The sequence below is a fragment of the Alosa alosa genome, chromosome 16 (genome assembly GCF_017589495.1).
Source record: "Alosa alosa isolate M-15738 ecotype Scorff River chromosome 16, AALO_Geno_1.1, whole genome shotgun sequence".
Classification (NCBI taxonomy): domain Eukaryota; kingdom Metazoa; phylum Chordata; class Actinopteri; order Clupeiformes; family Clupeidae; genus Alosa; species Alosa alosa.
The window spans coordinates 2,409,662-2,430,586 of record NC_063204.1 but is presented as its reverse complement, the minus strand read 5'-3'; the positions used below and the strand labels follow the sequence as shown (position 1 = coordinate 2,430,586).

Genomic DNA, 20,925 nt, shown 5'->3' with positions numbered 1-20,925 from the left:
TTCACACAAACTGATAACGCTTTTACTTGGCACGAAGTTCTGGAAGAACTGTGGCCAGATCTTTCTCATCCCTTCTCCCCTAGTCTAACGGTGACCGTGGTCGGAGTATTGAAATTGGTTGTGGTCTATTCAGCATTTCTCAAAATATGGGTCCGCAACATGGAGACTGCTGGTCCGCTGGAGTCGTGGAGTGAAATTAGGCCCGGTGCTTCATCTGATAATTTGCTGCGCAGTTGATCAAGAAACCGCGGATCGACGAAAAAAGAAAACAAACGTTTCTGCTATCGATGTCATTAAACATGGAGCCCTACAATTAAGTGGTGGTATGAGCATTCATTCAATCTTGGCGTCTCTGCGAGAGGAACTGAAACTAATCGATAACGTTGGTATCAAAGCTCGCTTCAACCTGTTGGAAGGCTATTTATTTATTTAACGAAACTTAATAGAACGGCGTTGTTTTTAGAACTTCCTTAGACACAGAGCAGAGACTGTATAATACACTGTATAGCATTGAGTATTGTATAGTCAAATTTCAATATAACGTGGCCAAGAGCTATTGTAGCCTTCTTTCTGGGTACATGTGGATGAGCCTTATGACCCAAAAGTCTGCCATGACTGGGCCTCAGGTCAAAGAAGTTTGAGAAAGGCTGGTCTATATAACCTGCATCAGAATGAGGTTTGCAATGGTGCGCCTGAAGGCACGGGTTGAAGACCCAGTCAGTTAAATCACGATATGCACATTTGTGTAAATTCATTCCTACGTAATCACCATGACCAAAATTGTACTTTTTTTTTTACTTTGAATCTTGAAAAAAAAAATATTGACCTACCTACCGACCCATTTTTAATTTTTTTTGGCTGTTACTGCAAACAAAAATATTTTTAAGGATGGCCTAATCCAGCCACTGAAGTGGAAATGAAAAAGATAAGGAACCAAATAAATTAAATACTCAAAAGAAACTGATCTACACTAAACAAAAATATTATATTTAAATACACAAAACTATTGGCCTACAAACTAAAAAAAACAAGAGGCAGACAACACAATATTTAAAATAAGGGATTCAAAGACTAAAAATATCCTACAGGAAACAGAAGAAATAAAAAACTGTTTCAAGGACTACTATGAAAAATTATATTCACAACCTCAAGTACACAATGATGACAAATTAGAATCAATGCTCCAAGCATTAGATCTCCCAATTGTGACAGATGATCAAAATTCAACTTTGAAGTTACCTATATCTGAAGAAGAACTTGCCTCAGCTATCACTAGACTAAAAGCTAATAAGTCTCCTGGTGCTGATGGATTCACATCAGAATGGTATAAGAGTTTGAGGGAGGCACTGACACCTATTCTGCTTAAAACATTTAACTGGGTCCTTGAAAAGGGTTTAATTCCTAAGTCTTGGAGAGGCCACCATCTCTGTTATACCAAAGGGAGGAAAAGACCAGCTAAACTGCTCTAATTACAGACCAATTAGTGTGTTAAACACTGACTATAAACTATTTGCTTTAATCATCGCCAAAAGACTAGAGAAAGTTTTGCCTATCATAATAAACATGGATCAAACTGGTTTTGTGATGACGCCAGACTGGTTTTGTGTGGTCGCCAGACTCATGACAACATTAGGCGATCTTTACAGATTATCAGACATCTATTGTCTTAATTAATCGTTTCAACAAACGATTAATTAAGACACTAGAAGCCCTCTACTCCAAACCAGAAGCTAGATTAAAAATAAATGGGGGACTGAGTGATTCATTCCAGCTAGAGAGATCCACAAGACAAGGCTGCCTGCTAAGTCCACTTCTGTTTGCCATTTTCATAGAACCTTTAGCACAGTGGATCAGACAAAATAACCTCATCACAGGAGTTCACTTGGAGGTAGGTGAAGAGAAACTGGCTCCTTTTGCAGATGATATCCTTATCTACCTGACCAACCCTACAGACTCCCTTCCGAATCTGATGTCCATTCTGGAAGAATATGGATCATATTCAGGCTACAAAGTTAATAAGCAAAAAACTCAAGTCCTTAACTTTCACTATAATCCACCTCACAATCTCTGCTCAAGGTATCAACTTGATTGGGATAAGAAATGCATAAAATACCTTGGAATCCTTTTTGCCTATCGACCTATCCACATTACAGGAAATTAACTATGGGCCACTTAAGAAGGTAATTATGGATGATAGAAATAGATGGAACGTGATTCCTTACTTAAGTATCTATTCACGTGTAGACTCAATTAAAACGAATATACTACCTAGACTTCTGTATATATTCCAATCCATACATATTGAGAAGCCCAAACATTACTTTATGGAATGGGATAAACTTCTAGCTAGATTCACCTGGGCAGGGAAAAAACCTAGAGTAAGGTACACTCAAGCTGGCTAAAGATAGGGGAGGGCTTGCTCTCCCATGTCTACTAGATTATTACAAGGCTGCTCAACTTAGATTTTTAGTCGGATGGTGTACGCCCAGTTATAGATCAAGGTGGAAAGAAATAGAATGCTCAATGGGAGGGAGATGTCCAATGAGTATGTTAATTGGTGACTGTTCACTAATTGACCAAATTTCTGATCCCAGTAATCCCTGGATATCTTGCTCCCTGGGGTTATGGGATAAAATAGCTAAACGACACCACCTGAGAGACAGAATGGGTATCTTCAAATGGTTTGCCTACGACGCTGATTTTATACCCAGTGTCCACGACAAACAATTTCTTGTGTGGAACCAATCAGAGACTTTATTAATAAATCTTTTATAAGGAAAGAGAAAGAACCTTGTAGAAACATTATTATCGACATCTTTCTGAAAGCCTGTGAAGATGTAGCTTACAGGAAAATAATTTCCAGACTATATGTTGCTCTTCAGGCCTTGGCAAGAGACAATACAATGTCAATCAAATCCAGGTGGGAAAAGGAGAGTAGCTTGTCATTATCACAGAAGGAGTGGGAAGGGATCTGTGCACATCAATGGAGGATGACAAGTTCACCCTCATGGAGATTCTTTAGTTGGAAAAACATTATTAGATTCTCTTATAAAAGGCAAACTATTCTACTCTAACTAACTGCTGGAGATGTTGTGGTTGCAATATGGCAGATCACTTTCACATCTTTTGGAATTGTGCCTTTGTTGGTCCTTTTTGGTTAAGTGCCCATAACCATTTAGAACTAGCTTGTATCTACCTAACTAACATTGTGTCTCTGTGACTTTGAGGAACTTCAATGTGGAAAACTAGTCAAATATCTGTTGAGTCCTATTAGTGGCGCCAAAAAGGCCTTGACAAGAAAATGGCTTCAGAAGGCCCCTCCTACTGTGGATGACTGGACTGATGTTGATAGCTGGGAATTGACCTCACAACTTTTCAGGCTGATTTTTTATTTTTTTTAAATAGTCTCTTAAAAATGGCTCATTTAAACAACCTGGGTGCTCGACTCTGCACCCACTTGCCACACCTGCCACGCTCAAAGCCAGCTGGGTGAAAAGTTGGAGATATGCCAAAAGCAGACAGATATTTCTTGCTTTTATAGATAGATGTTTTCACGTCTCCATGTTCTCATGAACTAAATTAATATTTCACTGTTTTACAACACTGTGTACCTGTTCTAAATAATATCAGCCATTACAAGGAACAGCCACATTCAATACCAACCACTGGAATACAGCTAGTGCCTAACCGCTACACAAGAGGGGCAGAAATGAAGCTATTAAAGTGGGCTTTAAATCACAATGGCTTATTATGGTGTGTATTTATTTCTCCAAAACAAAGAAGCGCCATATTAATCGGTCTGAATAAGAGCTGTGAAATCCATTTGCAATGCTTCACTAGCCGTGTAATTAGCATGGCTTGACCAACACAAATCAACATGGGAGTTAGAAGAATCAAATGTATCGCTTCCGGGAGATTTTATTGAATTCCGCTAATAAAATGAGGGTTCTAGGGCTCAGTAGAATTCCGCTAATAAAATGAGGGTTCTAGGGTTGGCATGTTGACACCACGCAGACCTGTTTCAGGTGGCTTTCACTGCCACTGCATGGCACTGGAGCGGTGTGCTGGTTGGCTGTTTACTGTTTGGTCGCTACCTTGTTGCCAAGTTTGTAGACTTCGTCCAGGTTGGTGCTGTTGGTGTTAATCATGATGGAATCCGTGTCTCCATAAATGACCTCCAGGTTCATCTAAAGACAGAGAGAGAGGGAGGTGGAGAGAGACAGAGGGAGGTAGAGAGAGAGAGAGGGAGGTAGAGAGAGAAGGAGGTGGAGAGAGACAAAGGGAGGTAGAGAGAGAGAGAGGGAGGTGGAGAGGGAGGGAAAGAGAGGGAGAGGGAAGTGGGGAGAGGGAGGGAAAGAGAGGGAGAGGGAAGTGGAGAGAGGGAGGTGGAGAGAGAAGGAGAGAGGTGGAGAGAGGGAGGTGGAGAGAGAAGGAGAGAGGTGGAGAGAGGGAGGTGGAGAGAGGGAGACAGAGGGAGGAGAGAAAGAACGAGGACCAGAATTATAAAAGTGTGTGTGGGTGTGTGTGGGTGTGTGTGGGTGTGTGTGGGTGAGTGATCGAGAGAAAAAAGATCAGCCTGGCAGTCTGGGGCTTAGGGCTCCGACACACACAAAGTCCCCACACACACACACACACAAAGCCCCCACACACACACACACAAGCACACACACACACACTCACACACAAAGCCCCCCACACACACACACTCACACACAAAGCCCCCCCCACACACACACACGCACACAAAGCCCGCACCCACACACACACTCACACACAAAGCCCGCACCCACACACACACACAAATCCCCCACACACGCACACTCACACACAAAGCCCGCACCACACACACACACACAGCCCCCGCACCCACACACACACTCACACACACAAAGCCCCCGCACCCACACACACACACACAAAGCCACACACACACACACACAAAGCCCCCGCACCCACACTCACACAAAGCCCGCACCCACACACAGCCCGCACCCACACACACACACACACACACACACAAAGCCCCCGCACCCACACACACACTCACAGACAAAGCCCCCGCACCCACACACACACTCACACAAAGCCCGCACCCACACACACACACACACAAAGCCCGCACCCACACACACACACACACACACACAAAGCCCGCACCCACACACAAAGCCCGCACCCACACACAAAGCCCGCACCCACACACACACACACACACACACACAAAGCCCCGCACCCCACACACACACACTCACACAAAGCCCGCACCCACACACAGCCCGCACCCACACACACACACACACACAAAGCCCCCGCACCCACACACACTCACAGACAAAGCCCCCGCACCCACACACACACTCACACAAAGCCCGCACCCACACACACACACACACAAAGCCCCACACACACACACACACACACACACAAAGCCCGCACCCACACACAAAGCCCGCACCCACACACACACACTCACACAAAGCCCGCACCCACACACACACACACTCACACAAAGCCCGCACCCACACACACACACAGCTCGCACCCACACACACACTCACACACAAAGCCCCCGCACCCACACTCACACAAAGCCCGCACACACACACACACACAAAGCCCACACACACACAAAGCCCCCACACACACACACACACACACACACACACACACACACACACACAAAGCCCCCACATCCACACACACAAAAAGCACACACACACACACACACACACTCACACACACCCAGCACCCACACACACACACACACAAAGCACCCACACACACTCACACACACACACACTCACACACAGCGCACCCCCACACACACACACACAAAGCGCGCACCCACACACACACTCACACTCACACACAAAGCCCGCACCCACACACACACACACTCACACACACAAAGCGCCCGCACCCACACACACTCACACACAAAGCGCGCACCCCTGTCCAGCAGAGAGGACGACAAAGGGCCAGAAGCAACGGTGAAGGTCACAGGGCTTTTTAAGAGCAGTGCGGCCCGCACCTGCCAGAGAGAGTCATAACTCTATAACGCCATGGGCCCCAAGACCAAGTCTTTAGTCATAACTCCCCCCTCACACACACCAAGTGTTTAGTCATAACTCACCCTCTGCACCAAGTCTTTGGTGTGCATCAGAATCTGGAGAGGAGGAGAACACAAGAACACAAAGAGGTTTCAGTTGGTGGGGTGGGATTTAAATAATGGCGGTCTGACATCCATCTAGAACACACACACAAACTCAAAATATATGTTGATAACGTTTACACAACTTTCTGTTGCATTGAAGTGTGTTGTGGGACAGACTTGAGGAATTGCTTGTTTTTGAGCTGGAAATGGTCCATAAGTGATCCAAAGGGCCACTAGGGGCTACGGACATCAACCTGTTCACAGTTCATTATGCTTGTGTCCACAAATGTACAGAAATGAGAGAAAAGCGTGTTTCTAAATGTGACCGTTATATTCACCATAAAACACATACAGTACATACGTTTTGCATACATGTGTTTTGGATGCTAAACACTGGACATCACCGTGGTTACATCACTTCAGGAAGTCAAAATAGACAGGGGTTGGGGGAATCAACAGATGTGCTATAGGTCACCACAGCCAAGCAATGGCACAGACCAATCAGCACAAGTGCAGAAACACTCGGCTCTAATTCAGTAAACACTGCAATCAGTCAGCTGACCATAGAAAAGGAGAAGCTTATTGCAGTTTTTTACCATAGACAGCGCTCACACACACACACACACATCTGCCAACCAGCCAGTGGCACAAGAGCTGTGCAGTCATGTACACACACATGCTAGCGTGCATGCAAGCACACACATACATACACACACACACAAAGAATTTAATTAGCAAATCTATTCAGTAATTCAACACTTAGCAATGGGGGGAATGAAAGCGCCTTGGTGATTTGCTTTTAAATGGAGGATAATTGGCTAAGAGGGCTATTAGCGGCGCTCAAATGGCGCTCCAAGCCCACACGCCAGCCGAGTCATAATAATGCCTAATGGCCTTAATCACGAGTGGCCTGTGCGACGGACCAACACTGGAGAGAGAGAGAGATGGAGGGGCAGAGGAGGAGGGAGGGAGGGAGGGAGATAGAGATAGAGAGAGAGAGGGAGAGAGAGGTAGGAAGAGAGAGAGAGATAGAGATAGAGAGAGGGGAGAGGAAGGGGAGAGAGAGAGAGAGAGAGAGAGAGAGGAGGAGGAAGAGAGGAGGGAGGAAGGAGAGAGAAGGGAGAGAGGAGAGGAGAAGGAGGGAGGGAAAGATTTGTGTTTGTGTGTAAGTAAAAATTGTGTGTGTTTGTGTGTTTGGGGGGGTGCTGTCCAGCCTAGGAGGTGGATTCATCATAACCAGCTGCCAGATACAGGGCACTGATAGAGGGAGGGAGAGGGGGGGAGAGAGAGGGGAGAGAGGAGAGAGAGGGGGAGAAAGAGGGGGAGGGGGGGAGAGGGGGAGGAGAGGGAAAATGCACAAGATGGATAAAGGTTTTTGTTTTTGTTTAAAGAGTCAATATTTAGGTAACTAAGAGACACAAGCAGTTTAGCATCACTGCACTACCATGCTGGCCCCCATGGGGAAGAGCTCTGGGGGTGCAGAGATGAAGACCCAGAGGGCAGAGAGGAAATGGCTGCTTAGGGTGTCCACTGCTTTGTGTGCGTGTGTCTAATGTGTGTGTGTGGTGTGTGTGTGTGTGGCTGTTGTGTGTGGCTTTTGTGTGTGTGGTGTGGTGTGTGTGTGGTGTGTGTGTGGTGTGTGGCTGTTGTGTGTGTGTGTGTGTGTGTGGTGTGTGGTGTGTGTGTGGTGCGTATGTGTGGTGCGTGTGTGTGGTGTGTGTGTGGTGTGTGTGTGGTGTGTGTGTGGTGTGTATGTGTGGTGTGAGTGTGTGTGTGTGGTGTGAGTGTGTGTGTGGTGTGAGTGTGTGTGTGGTGTGTGTATGGTGTGTATGGTGTGTATGTGTGGTGTGTGTGGTGTGTATGTGTGGTGTGTGTATGTGTGGTGTGTGTGTGTGTGTGTGTGTGTGTGTGTGGTGTGTGTGTGTGGTGACCTCAGGAGAGGAATGCGGACAGCTGGGTGCTGGACTCAGGGTTTTAATGCTGCTAATCTGAGGCCCTGCAGAGACGGGGACACACGGCTGCCTGTCAGCAGCAACCCCCAAACCCCCGTCACCTGGACACACCACCTCACCCTGGACCTCTCCGACCAACACACACACACACACACACACACACACACACACACACACACACACACACACAAACAGTGCCCAGTCTAACACACAGTGGTGAGTGCCAGATGTAAGGCACTTTTAAACACACAACAGCCACACACCCACACACACACAAACAAACATCAACCACACACACAAACACAAAGAACAGCCACACACACACACACTCGATAGCCAAACACACACACACACACACACACACACACACACACACACACACACACACACACACTCGACAGCCAAACACACACACACACGACAGCCAAACACACACACACACACGACAGCCAAACACACACACACACACGACAGCCAAACACACACACACTACAGCCAAACACACACACTACAGCCAAACACACACACACACTACACAAACACACACACACACACACACACACACACACACACACACACACACTCGACAGCCAAACACACACACACCACGACAGCCAAACACACACACACACACACTACAGCCAAACACACACACTACAGCCAAACACACACACACACACACACACACTACAGCCAAACACACACACTACAGCCAAACACACACACACTACAGCCAAACACACACACACACACACAGCCAACCAACACACACACACACACACACTACAGCCAAACACACACACACACACACACACTACAGCCAAACACACACACACACACACTACAGCCAAACACACACACACACACACACAATGCCAAACACACACACACACACACACACACACACACACACTCGACAGCCAAACACACACACACACACACTACAGCCAAAACACACACACACACTACAGCCAAACACACACACACACACTACAGCCAAAACACACACACACACTACAGCCAAACACACACACACACACTACAGCCAAACACACACACACACACACACTACAGCCAAACACACACACACACACACACAACAGCTCCACTCAGTGTTTTCTCATCAAGAGTAAAAGTTTATAGACACCTCAAAGTGAGGAATATAATGATGGCGAACACACTCGAGAAAGAGAGAGAGAAAGAGAGAGAGAAAGATAAAGAAAGAAAGAAAGAAAGAAAGAAAGAAAGAAAGAGAGAGAGGGGGGGGAGGGGTGTGCGCAGCAGAGCGGTTGGAAACAGGCCGGATCCCGTGCTCCTCTCAGGGGACAAGGACGCGGCTATTTCCGAGGCTAGAGCTCCACTCCCTGCAACTGGAGCGGGACTTAAGCATGCTTTATGAGGTGCCACATTCCGCTGCAGGGGAAGCAAGAGGTCAGATTTGAGTAATTACAGCACAGCCCTGAGAATTAGCGCTGGCCATGGGTCACTCAAGACACACGCGAAACGGCTGACCAAAAATCGATTGACAGCGCGGCGTGGGTGTGACAAACATATAAACCCACACACACAAACACAAGGATGTAAGCCATCTGTGTTTAGCAAAGATCTCCACGGTACACGGTATCGGTGCAGTTGACACGGTATCGGTGCAGTTGACACAGTCGCTTTCACAGAGTAGTCTGGAGAAGACTGCGACTGCGAGTGTATCAGTGGGAGAGACGGCCCCTGCAGGCTAATTAGCAGAGCCACGCTAACGACAGTGCTAACTCCAGGGCCGCTCACATTAGCGCTCGACCTTGAGCAGGTGCTGGCTCGCTTCACACGCAGCCATAAAAGTTCAGTCACTTAGCGCCGCCACTGAATTAGCCCGTTCACTTTAGCGTGGCTAACAAGACTACGGAAAAAGGAAAGGGGTGTGTGTGTGTCTGAAAAAAGGGGACCTGCTTTAGTCAGAGAGGTGTGAGGGACAGACAAAGCAAAAAGAAAGAGTGTGATGCGATGGAGAGAACAGGAGGTGAAAGGAAGGAAGAGGGAGAGACCAGAGGAGGAGGAGGAGAAGGAGAAGGGGTGATGAGTTGGGTTATGTGTCGATGGGTTTCCATGGCCTGTGTATGTTAGTCTGTTTTGACAGCAAAGACAGCTATAACTGGGGGTCCGGGGGGGGCAGGGGTGAAGGCAGCTGAAAGACTAGCCGTTTGACCCTGGTTCAGGAATGGTGTGGAGGGCGGGAGGAGGCTCATCTTTAAACACATGCCACCCTGCACACATCTAAACAGCGAGGACACGGAGGGCCGCGCCAGCTGTACCACGACCGCCACTGGCACTGCCAACTGGCGCAGTTAAAACTCTCAATCATCGACCATAACACACAAATTTGACCCTCCTATCATTTTATTATATTATGGAAATATTAAAGTGGGATTAGACTTTGGCAAGGCTACAATTGCTGCCCCCAGCTTTGATAGAGCAGCACAGCAAGACAGTGTCCATGAATGATTCAGGGAGAAGTGGCACTTTCGTTTTGGCACACAGTAAGTCCGTCACGTTGCCAATGCACTTTAGTCTGAGACGTCGCAGTCTGAAAGCAGCACGAGGTGTCACCCGCATACGGAAATTTCCATACAGCTGTTTGACATCCAAGCGGGAAATCAATTTTTATTTGTGATGTGTGCGGAGTTGACATGAGGCATACAAACAAGTTACGGTCTACAGTGGGAAATCTAACGGCCAAAACAAGTCATGTATCCTCGAAACAAACATAATGTGATGCAAAACAGGACCATCTGACCAGTCTTGGTAACAGTCATTCCCCGACTTCAACACCACTCAGACATATGGCAGACCAAGATATACCATATCAACGGTGATAACCACACCACTGAGTCACATCAGTCATTCATGCAGCCAGGAGGCATGGGATTTTTGGTGGCATACTACTATTAGAACTGGAATCAGAATGACAGGGGTGATGTATTCCGTTCTTATTCCGATTGAACAGTCATGTACACAGTCAATCCTGTTACCTGCTGTCGCTTCCCCAGCAGAAGCAGAGCAACTGCTATTCCGATCAAAGATTCTAGTCCGTCTGTAAACACCTGATCGCAATAGAACAGACTCTATGTGTCGGAATGACAAAAATAAAAAAAATAAAATTTTTTTTGTATATCTGAGGGCTACTGTGCCTTTATCCAACATAATCAGTGTCCATTCAAAAGCAGTCCTCCGGCAGCTGAAGCAGCACAGCCTCAGGGTTAGATGCAGCAGAGCAACAACTGAGGGCTGTGATTCTGGTTATGATAGAAGCCTATTCTAATAAATTGTATATTCATACTGCTTTATGCTTCTTTGTAAATTAAAAAAAAAAAAAAACACCACCAAAGAAAAAGGAAAAAGCGGCTCCAAAATATGATCTGCGGAACTCTGGTGTGGAACGTACTCTGGTGCGGAACGTACTCTGGTGCGGAACGTACTCTGGTGCGCAACGTACTCTGGTGCGGAACTCTGGTGCGGAACTCTGGTGCGGAACTCTGGTGCGGGAACTCTGGTGCGGAACTCTGGTGCGGAACTCACAGTGCGGAACTCTGGTGCGGAACTCTGGTGCGGAACTCTGGTGCGGAACTCTGGTGCGGAACTCTGGTGCGGAACTCTGGTGCGGAACTCTGGTGCGGAACTCTGGTGCGGAACTCTGGTGCGGAACTCTGGTGCGGAACTCTGGTGCGGAACTCTGGTGTGGAACTCTGGTGTGGAACTCTGGTGTCCTTTTGTTTTTTTAAAGACATTTGTTTTGGCCACATTAAAAAAACAAAATGAGTGGGGTATGATCTTTCCATGAGCATGGATCAGAGCCATAGAAAAAGTTTTATCTACCGCTCTGGTGTGGATGAGATCATCTCCATGGATGAAAATATGGTGGGAGAATTTTTTTTTTCTTTCTCAAAATCCTAAAATCCTGAGTACTTACTGGGAAGAGTTTTTTTCTTTTGCCATGCCCATACTGTGACCAATATGCCTCTTTGTATTTAAATGACTCTAACTTTGACATTCCAGCTGGGCCTGCTGTCAGGCCAAGAGATATGGTCCTTCCTGGTGGACCACTAGCTTCGTGCTTGGACTCGCACAGAGTCAATATATCCTGATAAGAGCTAAAGAGAACAGGTTTCTTCCTGGCCAGAGTAGTCCTAAGCTTCTCTGATAAAGGATCCAGTAAAGTCTTAGGTGATGACAAATGGCTATTCAAAAAAAAAAAAAAAAAAAAAATCACATTTGTGCATTTAATGTTTTAATAAACATAGTTTTATTTTATTCAGTTCTATTCAACTCTACTGCTTAGCTAAAGAGGGTTTCAGTGACGCTATTTTAAGGATGCCTGGACGGATGAACTGCCTTCCCTTGCCTATATACCAGTCATACTAGAACTAAGCCACTAGAAACGTAGATGTTTGCCATTGAAGAGTAAGTAAAACACATCTTAGCATCCAAATAAGTGTCAGTCTATAAATCGCCATTAAAAACACAGTTTCTGCATACTGATGAACAATGCGCCATGACATCATCAGGACACACCCAACTTAAAAAAAAAAAAAAAAACACAGCCACAGCTGCGCAAAATTACAAAATGCCCTGGCTTACCACATTTGCACCTGTGTGTGTTAGTATGTGTGTATGTGTGCATGTCCGTGTCTTGTCTGAATGTGTATAGTCAGCTGTCGAAACTCTGGCAGCCCCTCCAGTTACCCCATTCACAGGGCCTTAGTCATTACGCATGCAATGCCTCTCGCTGCACAGGCGCACACGCACACACACACGCACACGCACACACACACAATGATCTCAAGATGAACATGCATCATGTAGCCCATGATCAAAGACCATGGGAGAGGCAACACACACACGGAGGGAGAACTGAAGACTAATCCACAACATTCAAACTTATTCAAACCCACTGTGACATGATGCTGATAATCGTGTGTACTGGTCACTCCCTGTCTTACTGTCCTATTGGCTGCGCTAATAAGACACTGTGTGTGTGTGTGTGTGTGTGTGTGTGTGTGTGAATAAGACACTAAATCCCGAATACCGTATCCAGAAGGGGTGAGAGACAAAAGTGGCTTGAGATCAGCTATTATCATTAGCGCTACGCCAAAGTCAATTAACATGGGAAGAGATGGCCTACAGTGTGAGCAATAGACACCTATAAAAGCAACAGCCTCTCACTCCTCCTACGGCTCAGCCATGCACTCAGAGGATGGGCATCTCGCCCCCGCCCCCATGTGTGTGTGTGTGTGTGTGTGTGTTCCCCACCCCGTTCCCCTGTCCCATGTGTGTCTGTTGTGTGTGTCTGTTTCTGTTTGTGTGTGTGTGTGTGTGTGTGTGTGTGTGTGTCCCAAGCCCCGTTCCCCAGCCCCATGTGTATGTGTGTGTGTGTGTGTGTGTGTGTGTGTGTGTGTGTGTGTGTGTTCTCCACATCAGAGGATGGGCATCTCGTCCACGCCCCGTTCTCCACATCAGAGGGCTCACGCTAAGCCTGGGCCGCGGTGGTGGCGGCGGCACACAGACCTTGTAAAAGAGAGTATCTGGTGACGATTGTTTTGAGAAGCGCCCCCCTGAAGAGCATTTTGAGGATGACAGGCCTGAAATAGCCCGAGCTGTGCCTCACTGTCAGGGTGATCTACGTCTGCTGTCATCTCTCTATCCAATCAGTCCTACACATACACATTCTCCACCACAAGCGCACACAATTTTACTCTATGTACATACACAGGGCAGACACTGTGATGGAAAAGTTCCTAAGCGGCCTGTTTACAAAACAACTGCCCAGGAGCCTATTGTGTAGCTTATTTGTCTTTAGTGTCAAGGTTTGGGTCTGCCTTAGTTAAGCACAACAATAGTTTAAATCAGATTGTAAGATGGTCAAGTAAGCTGATTGGTGAGGCCCAGCTGCACCCCACATCCCTGTATGCTAAACAACTACAGCGGATAGCTATGGCCATCCTAGAAGATAGCCTACACCCTTTGAATAGGGAATTCCTGTATCTCTCTTCTGGATGGAGGGTAATAGTCCATAGATGTACTGTAGGACTACAAGATTAAAACAGTTTTGTCCCAGCAGCAATCACTCTGTTGAACAAACTGTAGAATTACTTGCACATAATGCACAAGCACCTTGCTCATGCACTAGCTGTAGCATCTACAGTCTGTTTTACATGTTTTATGTCAAATGTTTTTATCCATATTCTACTGTCCGTTTTATGTCAAATATTTTTTTCCATATTCTACTGTCCGTTTTACATGTTTTATATCATATGTTTTTATCCATGCTCTACTGTCTGTTTATATGTTTCGTATGTTACATGTTTTTAACCATGTTCTACTGTCTGTTCTACCGTATTTTCCGGACTATAAGTCGCACCTGAGTATAAGTCATGAAGAGGAAAAAAAACACACACACACACACACACACACACACACATATATATATACATACATACACATACACACATACATATATATATGTTGCACCTGAGTCGCAGGACATCGCAGGACCAGCCAAACTATAAAAAAAAAAAGTGTGACTTAGTCCGTAAAATACGGTATATGTTTTTATATGTTTAATTGTTTGTGTGTTCTGTCATGTGGTGGTCTACAAAGTGTGAAGGATGTCCTGCCTCCTAGACTGTAAAGCTTGTTTACGTATGGGTACCAATAAAGTAACATGAACCTGAACTGGTATGTGCAGAAACGGAACTAGAGAAAATCATAAATACCACAATACTGTTCAGTCCTTGCATACATCATACCCCTGCCTTTCATTAAAAGTACTATATTAGCAGCGATTATCCACATCCTTTTTGTTCTCCACAAATTGTAGGCTGTGAGAGCGACTCAATAGGCGAGTGGCCAGGAGTCGGGGAGTGAACACAGGGCTCTGCTTGGGGTCGGTATTATGAGCACTTCTCACAGGAGAAAAGTAAATTGGAAAACGATACTTTCTACAAATCACACAGTACACACCTTGGCATCTACCTATGGGCTGAGTGAACCCCTATACTGTAGCTTATACTTAATAACTGTAAGAAACAGTGTTTCCATTTCTACACGCCACTGCAGTGGCAGGATAATAGCCACCGTTCAGTCATAGAATCACCAGCAGACTATACATTATCCCTCATCTATTAAACTTCATCATCATAAGCACATGGAGTTGCCTTGGGCATGAAATAAAACAGCCTTGCATCATCATTCCTACAGGTTGGCACATTCTTGCACACAAAGATTCTCCTACAGGTTGGCATATTCTTGCAAACACAGATTCTCCTACAGGTTGGCATATTCTTGCACACACAGATTCTCCTCACAGCTTGCATCAAATATTCTCTCCACCCTGTTCAACACCGTGTTGAACCAGAAGAACCTTTGAGCTCCGACCGACAATAGTCTAATCTAGTGGAAGCTGGAAATCCATAGGAGTCCCTGTGCACAATACAGTCTGATCTAATGAGTGGAAGTGGAAGCTGTATTTAGCTCAGCGGTTCTCAAACTTTTCCCATCATTTCCCCCTGCCCCAATCACCACAGCAAAATAGTAACTATTGGTAATTATTGGTTCCACGTTACATTTTCCATCTCAGTCCCCTGGATCTGATGTTGTTTTAATTAATATAGGCCAGTTTATGACTCCAATGTTTGTGTGTGGTTATTTTGTTTCGACTGTATGATCGTCCTAAATACATTCATAAAGATAAGCACAAAAAAAAGACTAATTTCTTGACGCTCGTCGTGCCCCACCGGTCGTGTCTCGATTCCCCACTATTAGGACACGGCCAACACTTTGAGAACCAACTGATTTAATCAAACCCGGAGCGCACACACACACACACACACACACACACACACAGGCCTGAGTATTTATTAGGACCCGCTGTTTCCCCTTCATCCCCACAGTGCAGGACACTCCGCAGGTCGGAGCAGTGGTCTCCAAGGCCTGCCATGGCAGATTCCACAGCGCTGCTCACGGCGGGCTGGCCCTCTTAAGGGGGAAAATATCCCTGCCAATCCCCCTTCTGATTGAACACAAGCGCCTGAAATCACTGGAGCATCAGGTTGGCATCCCCGGCACGGGAGCCTGGCTCCACAGACCCGCAGTATAAATACCCCAGAGCCAGGGCATCGCCGCAAATATATTAATCAGATCCTATTCTCTCAGTGGCCTTGTGTGCTCACCACACACACACACACACACAAACAAGACACAAACAGACATAGACACACACACACACACACACACACACAAACAGACACACACACAGACAATTAGAGGCACCTGTTGTACTGTTGCGTGGAACCCTTGACACAGTGCACTTCAACGTAAAGCTGGCTTCAGTTACAGGGCAAGTGTCCAACGGTGAGCAAACTTTGATTTCATAGTTGTTAATTGCCTTTGTATGCAGTCCCCTGTCAACACACACACACGATACACAGACAAGAACCCATCTGACTCATAAAAGCTATCATAAAACCCCCACCCACCCACCGACTACTCACGTGTTGTGAAGTGATATTAACTGAGAACACCACACACACACACACACCTGAAGTGGTTGAGCCCTGCTTCATCTCCCTGTTCCCATGTGTGGCCCTGGGTGTCAGGTCCACGTTATACAGCAGACCATAATAGGCTCCATTATCTGCACAATGGAGCCGGACACTTACAACACACGCAGGGCAAGGTGACACTACTCCACCTTTTTACCCACGAGCACAGTATCCATGTCAGGCCAAGAGGGGAACTAAACGCCGTCTCTCGTCTGTGACCCACACACCCACACACACACACACTCAAGGCCAGGTCTTAAATGTGACCTCATTAAGAAGCCATAAGGGACAGCAATGAGCCCCAGGAGACATGAGGCATTACATTACTGCCTGCCGTCTCTCAGCTGACACCACTCCGGTGTGTGTGTGTGTGTGTGTGCGTGCGTGCGGTGGGAGGGGGGGTGTGCAAAGCAGACGCTGGCTCTGATACGCGTACTTCCAGACGCCATTTTGGCTCCAGCAGCAGGACACAAAGATGGCAGGAGCTGCACCCTTTCAACACTCTGCCCATTTAAAATCCAGTAATTAAGTTTCCCACACAGTGCCCCCGTGGGAGAGGGTGCATGACAATATGTGGAGTGGAGGATTGTGGGAGACGGCGAGAGCTGCCACACCCTTGCCATCACCCTCCCCTCAAAAGGGGCTAACGTGATCACACGCTCAAATCCAAAAATATTCTCCAGTCCCCGTGACTATTTGTTAAGTCCAGCAATATCAGGAGTAAATCCCTGTTCTAAAGATCGATGGAGTCGGGTGGTGCGTGCAACAATGTTGACTACTCCACACACACATACTGTACAGAGAGAGAGTTGTGTGTGGGGGTTGAGTGGGGCATTATTGAGTCTTCTTCCAGGAAATGTATAAATGACCTTTGTGGTTCTGACAACTGTGAGTACAGAACTTGAGAGTGTGATGGAGGGGCAATGTTTACTCAGATCACCTCCACACACACACACACACACACACGCGCACACGCACACACACGCACACACGCGCACACACGCACACGCGCACACACGCACACACGCGCGTCTCTTAGTCTACAACTACTGGCATGTAACTCTTGAAGTCTTTTTTTGTTTCCCCCCCCTCTCTGCACAAGGACGGCCGACCGGTGACGGGATAATGGGTTCCGTGGTGCCCCTCCCCCCACCTCCTCATCCCTTAACACATCTGAGCTGAGGGGCCAAGCATGGCAATATAGGATGGGGTCAGAGGTCAAGCTCACTAGCATTCCAGGCCCATCAGCAGGCCCGGGCAAACAGGAGTCGTAAACATCACTCGATTAACCTCCTGTGCCCATGGAGCCTCTTGTCCACTCCCACTACACACACCTACACACACACACACACACACACACACACACAGCTGAGGGGACCATTCTTCACAACGGCCAGCGCACAAAGGGACCCAAAATAAAAATGGAGGACGACATCAATCAGGCCGGAGTGCTCAGCGAGTAACACTAACCCTCCCATTCCATCCCGTGCCAGGCATGCCAGGGACGCTCCAGGCTCGCTCATGAACAAATGTTTCCCCGGAAAGGTCAAAGTCTGGAGAAGGGGAAGGGGTGGGTGGCTATCTGCTCGTCTGTGATAGTTAAGGGCTGATCCCCTGCAGGCCTCCTCTCGGGGACTTCCCCTGGCTCCCTCTGCCGTGGCGTGATGCACCCAGGAGAGCTGGGATACGGAGCCTGGGCAGCTACACACGCTACTCGCCATTTCAACACGATAACTTCCATACGGAAAATCAATGCCATTTGGGAGTCGTGAGCTTGGTGAGATTGTCGGGGCACACAAGCTTGGCCCTAATGTCCATAATCTTCAAACATTGTCTGGGTACAAGTCTGGTCCAACAACAGAATTAAACCTCAAACTGTAGTGGGCTTCACTGAGGGCACCAGCATTCAGTCTATTACTATGACAACGGTGTCAAACTATTCTACCCAGAGTTCCATGGATCCAGTTAAATACTTTATTGATCCCAAATAGGGGAAACGACTAGAAAAATAAAATACGTTTGCCGACTAGGGACAGAATAGCACAGGCCGGCAAACAATATATGCCGAACCGCAAAGTGGGTCTATTTCTCAGACATCACACTTTTCTGCATGTTGGATCCACAGAACTGTGCTGGTGAGAGTCAAGAAGACCCAACCCCACAGATTAAAGGAACGTTAATTATCTCATCTGCTGGCTACCCCAGAGTCAGATAAGGGAATAAATACCCTTCTCCTCCTTGTGCGTGCATTAACCTAGCCTCAGTGTTTCCTCTAGGATTTTTTTAAGCAGTGGGGGCAGGCCTGTCCGAACCCCCCCCCACGGAACTGACAACTGACACTTCGCTGCAACACAAACAATTATATGTATTCACCTCTATTCACACACAATGAGGCATTATTTTCAGTTGTGATTGAGCTGTATATTTGGAGAATCTACAACAGGTCTGCACAATAAATTTTGAAAGGCAACTGCGACTATTGTACGTCTGCCCCATTTCTGATACCGTGGGGGAAGAAAATTAAACCGTGGGGGGCCGCCACTACCAAATCAACATGGAGGAAACACTGCTAGCCTGCACGGTTAGCTTAGCATAATTCACTGGAAGTGGGATAAACCAGTTAGCCTAAAGCTAGCCTATAGCTATAACTGACAAAACAAAGGGTCATTCCATGTGAAAACAGCTAATATCGGGGTATCGTGTACATGGTATCTCTCAGATTTTGCTGAAAAGCGGTGAAAATATGCCTTATGTTACCAAACGAAGGAATCTGAAGTTTCAGGTCAATATCTCAAACGGTTTGCCCGTGGCGTCCATTTGAATTTCGGGTGCCACGGCCCTAATTGACACATTGGAATTTCACATTTTATCCTTTGCCATTTTTGGAAGTCCATAACGTCTGTTCTAATGGACGCCACAGGCAAACTGTTTGAGATATTGACCTGAAACTTCAGATTCCTTTGTTTGGTAACATGAGGCATATTTTCACCGCTTTTCAGCAAAATCTGAGAGGTGTCATGTACATGGGTGGCTGAGTTGGCGTGGAATGACCCCAAACTGTGTCGGCTAAGTGCAAAGGTACCCTCCAGCCCGAGGACACCATTCCCACAAACGAGTCTCCAGAAAACACACACACACAGCACAGCACAGCACAGCACAGCACAGCACAGCACAGCACAGCACAGCACAGCACAACCTAACACACAGGCAACTTCAGATACTTAACCCTCCTCCCTCTAACTGAGACAATCTCACACCTTGCACCCCGTAAAACCGGCCCTCCGAATGGGCTGCCTGAATTTACACACTGGTGGCAGGGCAGCATTAAGCCAGCGCCGGTTCTCAGAAAGCACAGCGTACCTCTATTAATACAGTTTCTCTTAACCGCCTTCTGCTGACATGCCCAACAAGGAACAATGCAGCGTCCTGATAGCCACCCATCAATCACAACCTGACGTCACTGCGCACACACGGGCGGTGGGAGACTGGGTTATAAAATGATTCCTACTTAACATTCAGGAGCACCAGTCATCACTGGGCCCGTTAAAGGGTAAAGTGGACACACACATAGGCCGTCAAGAGAGGCGGCCGTGGGTGTGCTCTGCTTTCCTGTGGCAGTTTGGACTTCTGTACTATTAAGCCACCTCTAGTTATATCAAATGCGTTGCACCAAATTCACCCATGTCATGCACACTCAGAATATTTGATTGTCACCCAAATGGAATGCACAATCTATATACCCCACACCAACCCCCTCTCCTTACGCCATTTCATACAAAACCTTTTTATTTGTACTTATTTGTTTTTACTTATTTATTTGTATTTCCCTCAGTCTGAGCTGAGAACCTGAGCTGTAGCCCAAGTGTTGAGATGGAGGGTGGACCAGATGACGCGTGGAGAGAGAGATGGAGATGGAGGGTGGACCAGATGACTGCTTTGGCATCATTTCTGTTCGTCCTAATCTTCCTTTGTTTTCTCTTATGGCAATCATGCTTATTCTTTCTTCATGTATTCAATAATCTCACCCACAAGCGTGCACACACACATTGTGGTTCCATGTACAAGCGTGCACACACACATTGTGGTTCCATGTACAAGCGTGCACACACACATTGTGGTTCCATGTACAATATTAGACTGTGAATGTAGCTTTCTTTCCTCCCTTCCTGTCAGTTTCTCACCATGTACACCACACACACGCCAAAAAAATGAATCTAACCAAGTGTTA

At 46.8% G+C, this 20,925-nt stretch overlaps 1 protein-coding gene across 1 annotated transcript in view; it reads right to left on the bottom strand.

Annotated features, from left to right (window-relative positions):
• Nucleotides 1-20,925, bottom strand: part of pola1 (polymerase (DNA directed), alpha 1) — a 105,720-nt gene that overhangs the window by 52,846 nt on the left and 31,949 nt on the right. Inside the window, 2 exon segments of the mRNA XM_048266946.1 lie at nucleotides 4,095-4,187; nucleotides 6,134-6,166. Coding sequence (XP_048122903.1) covers nucleotides 4,095-4,187; nucleotides 6,134-6,166 — 126 coding nt within the window.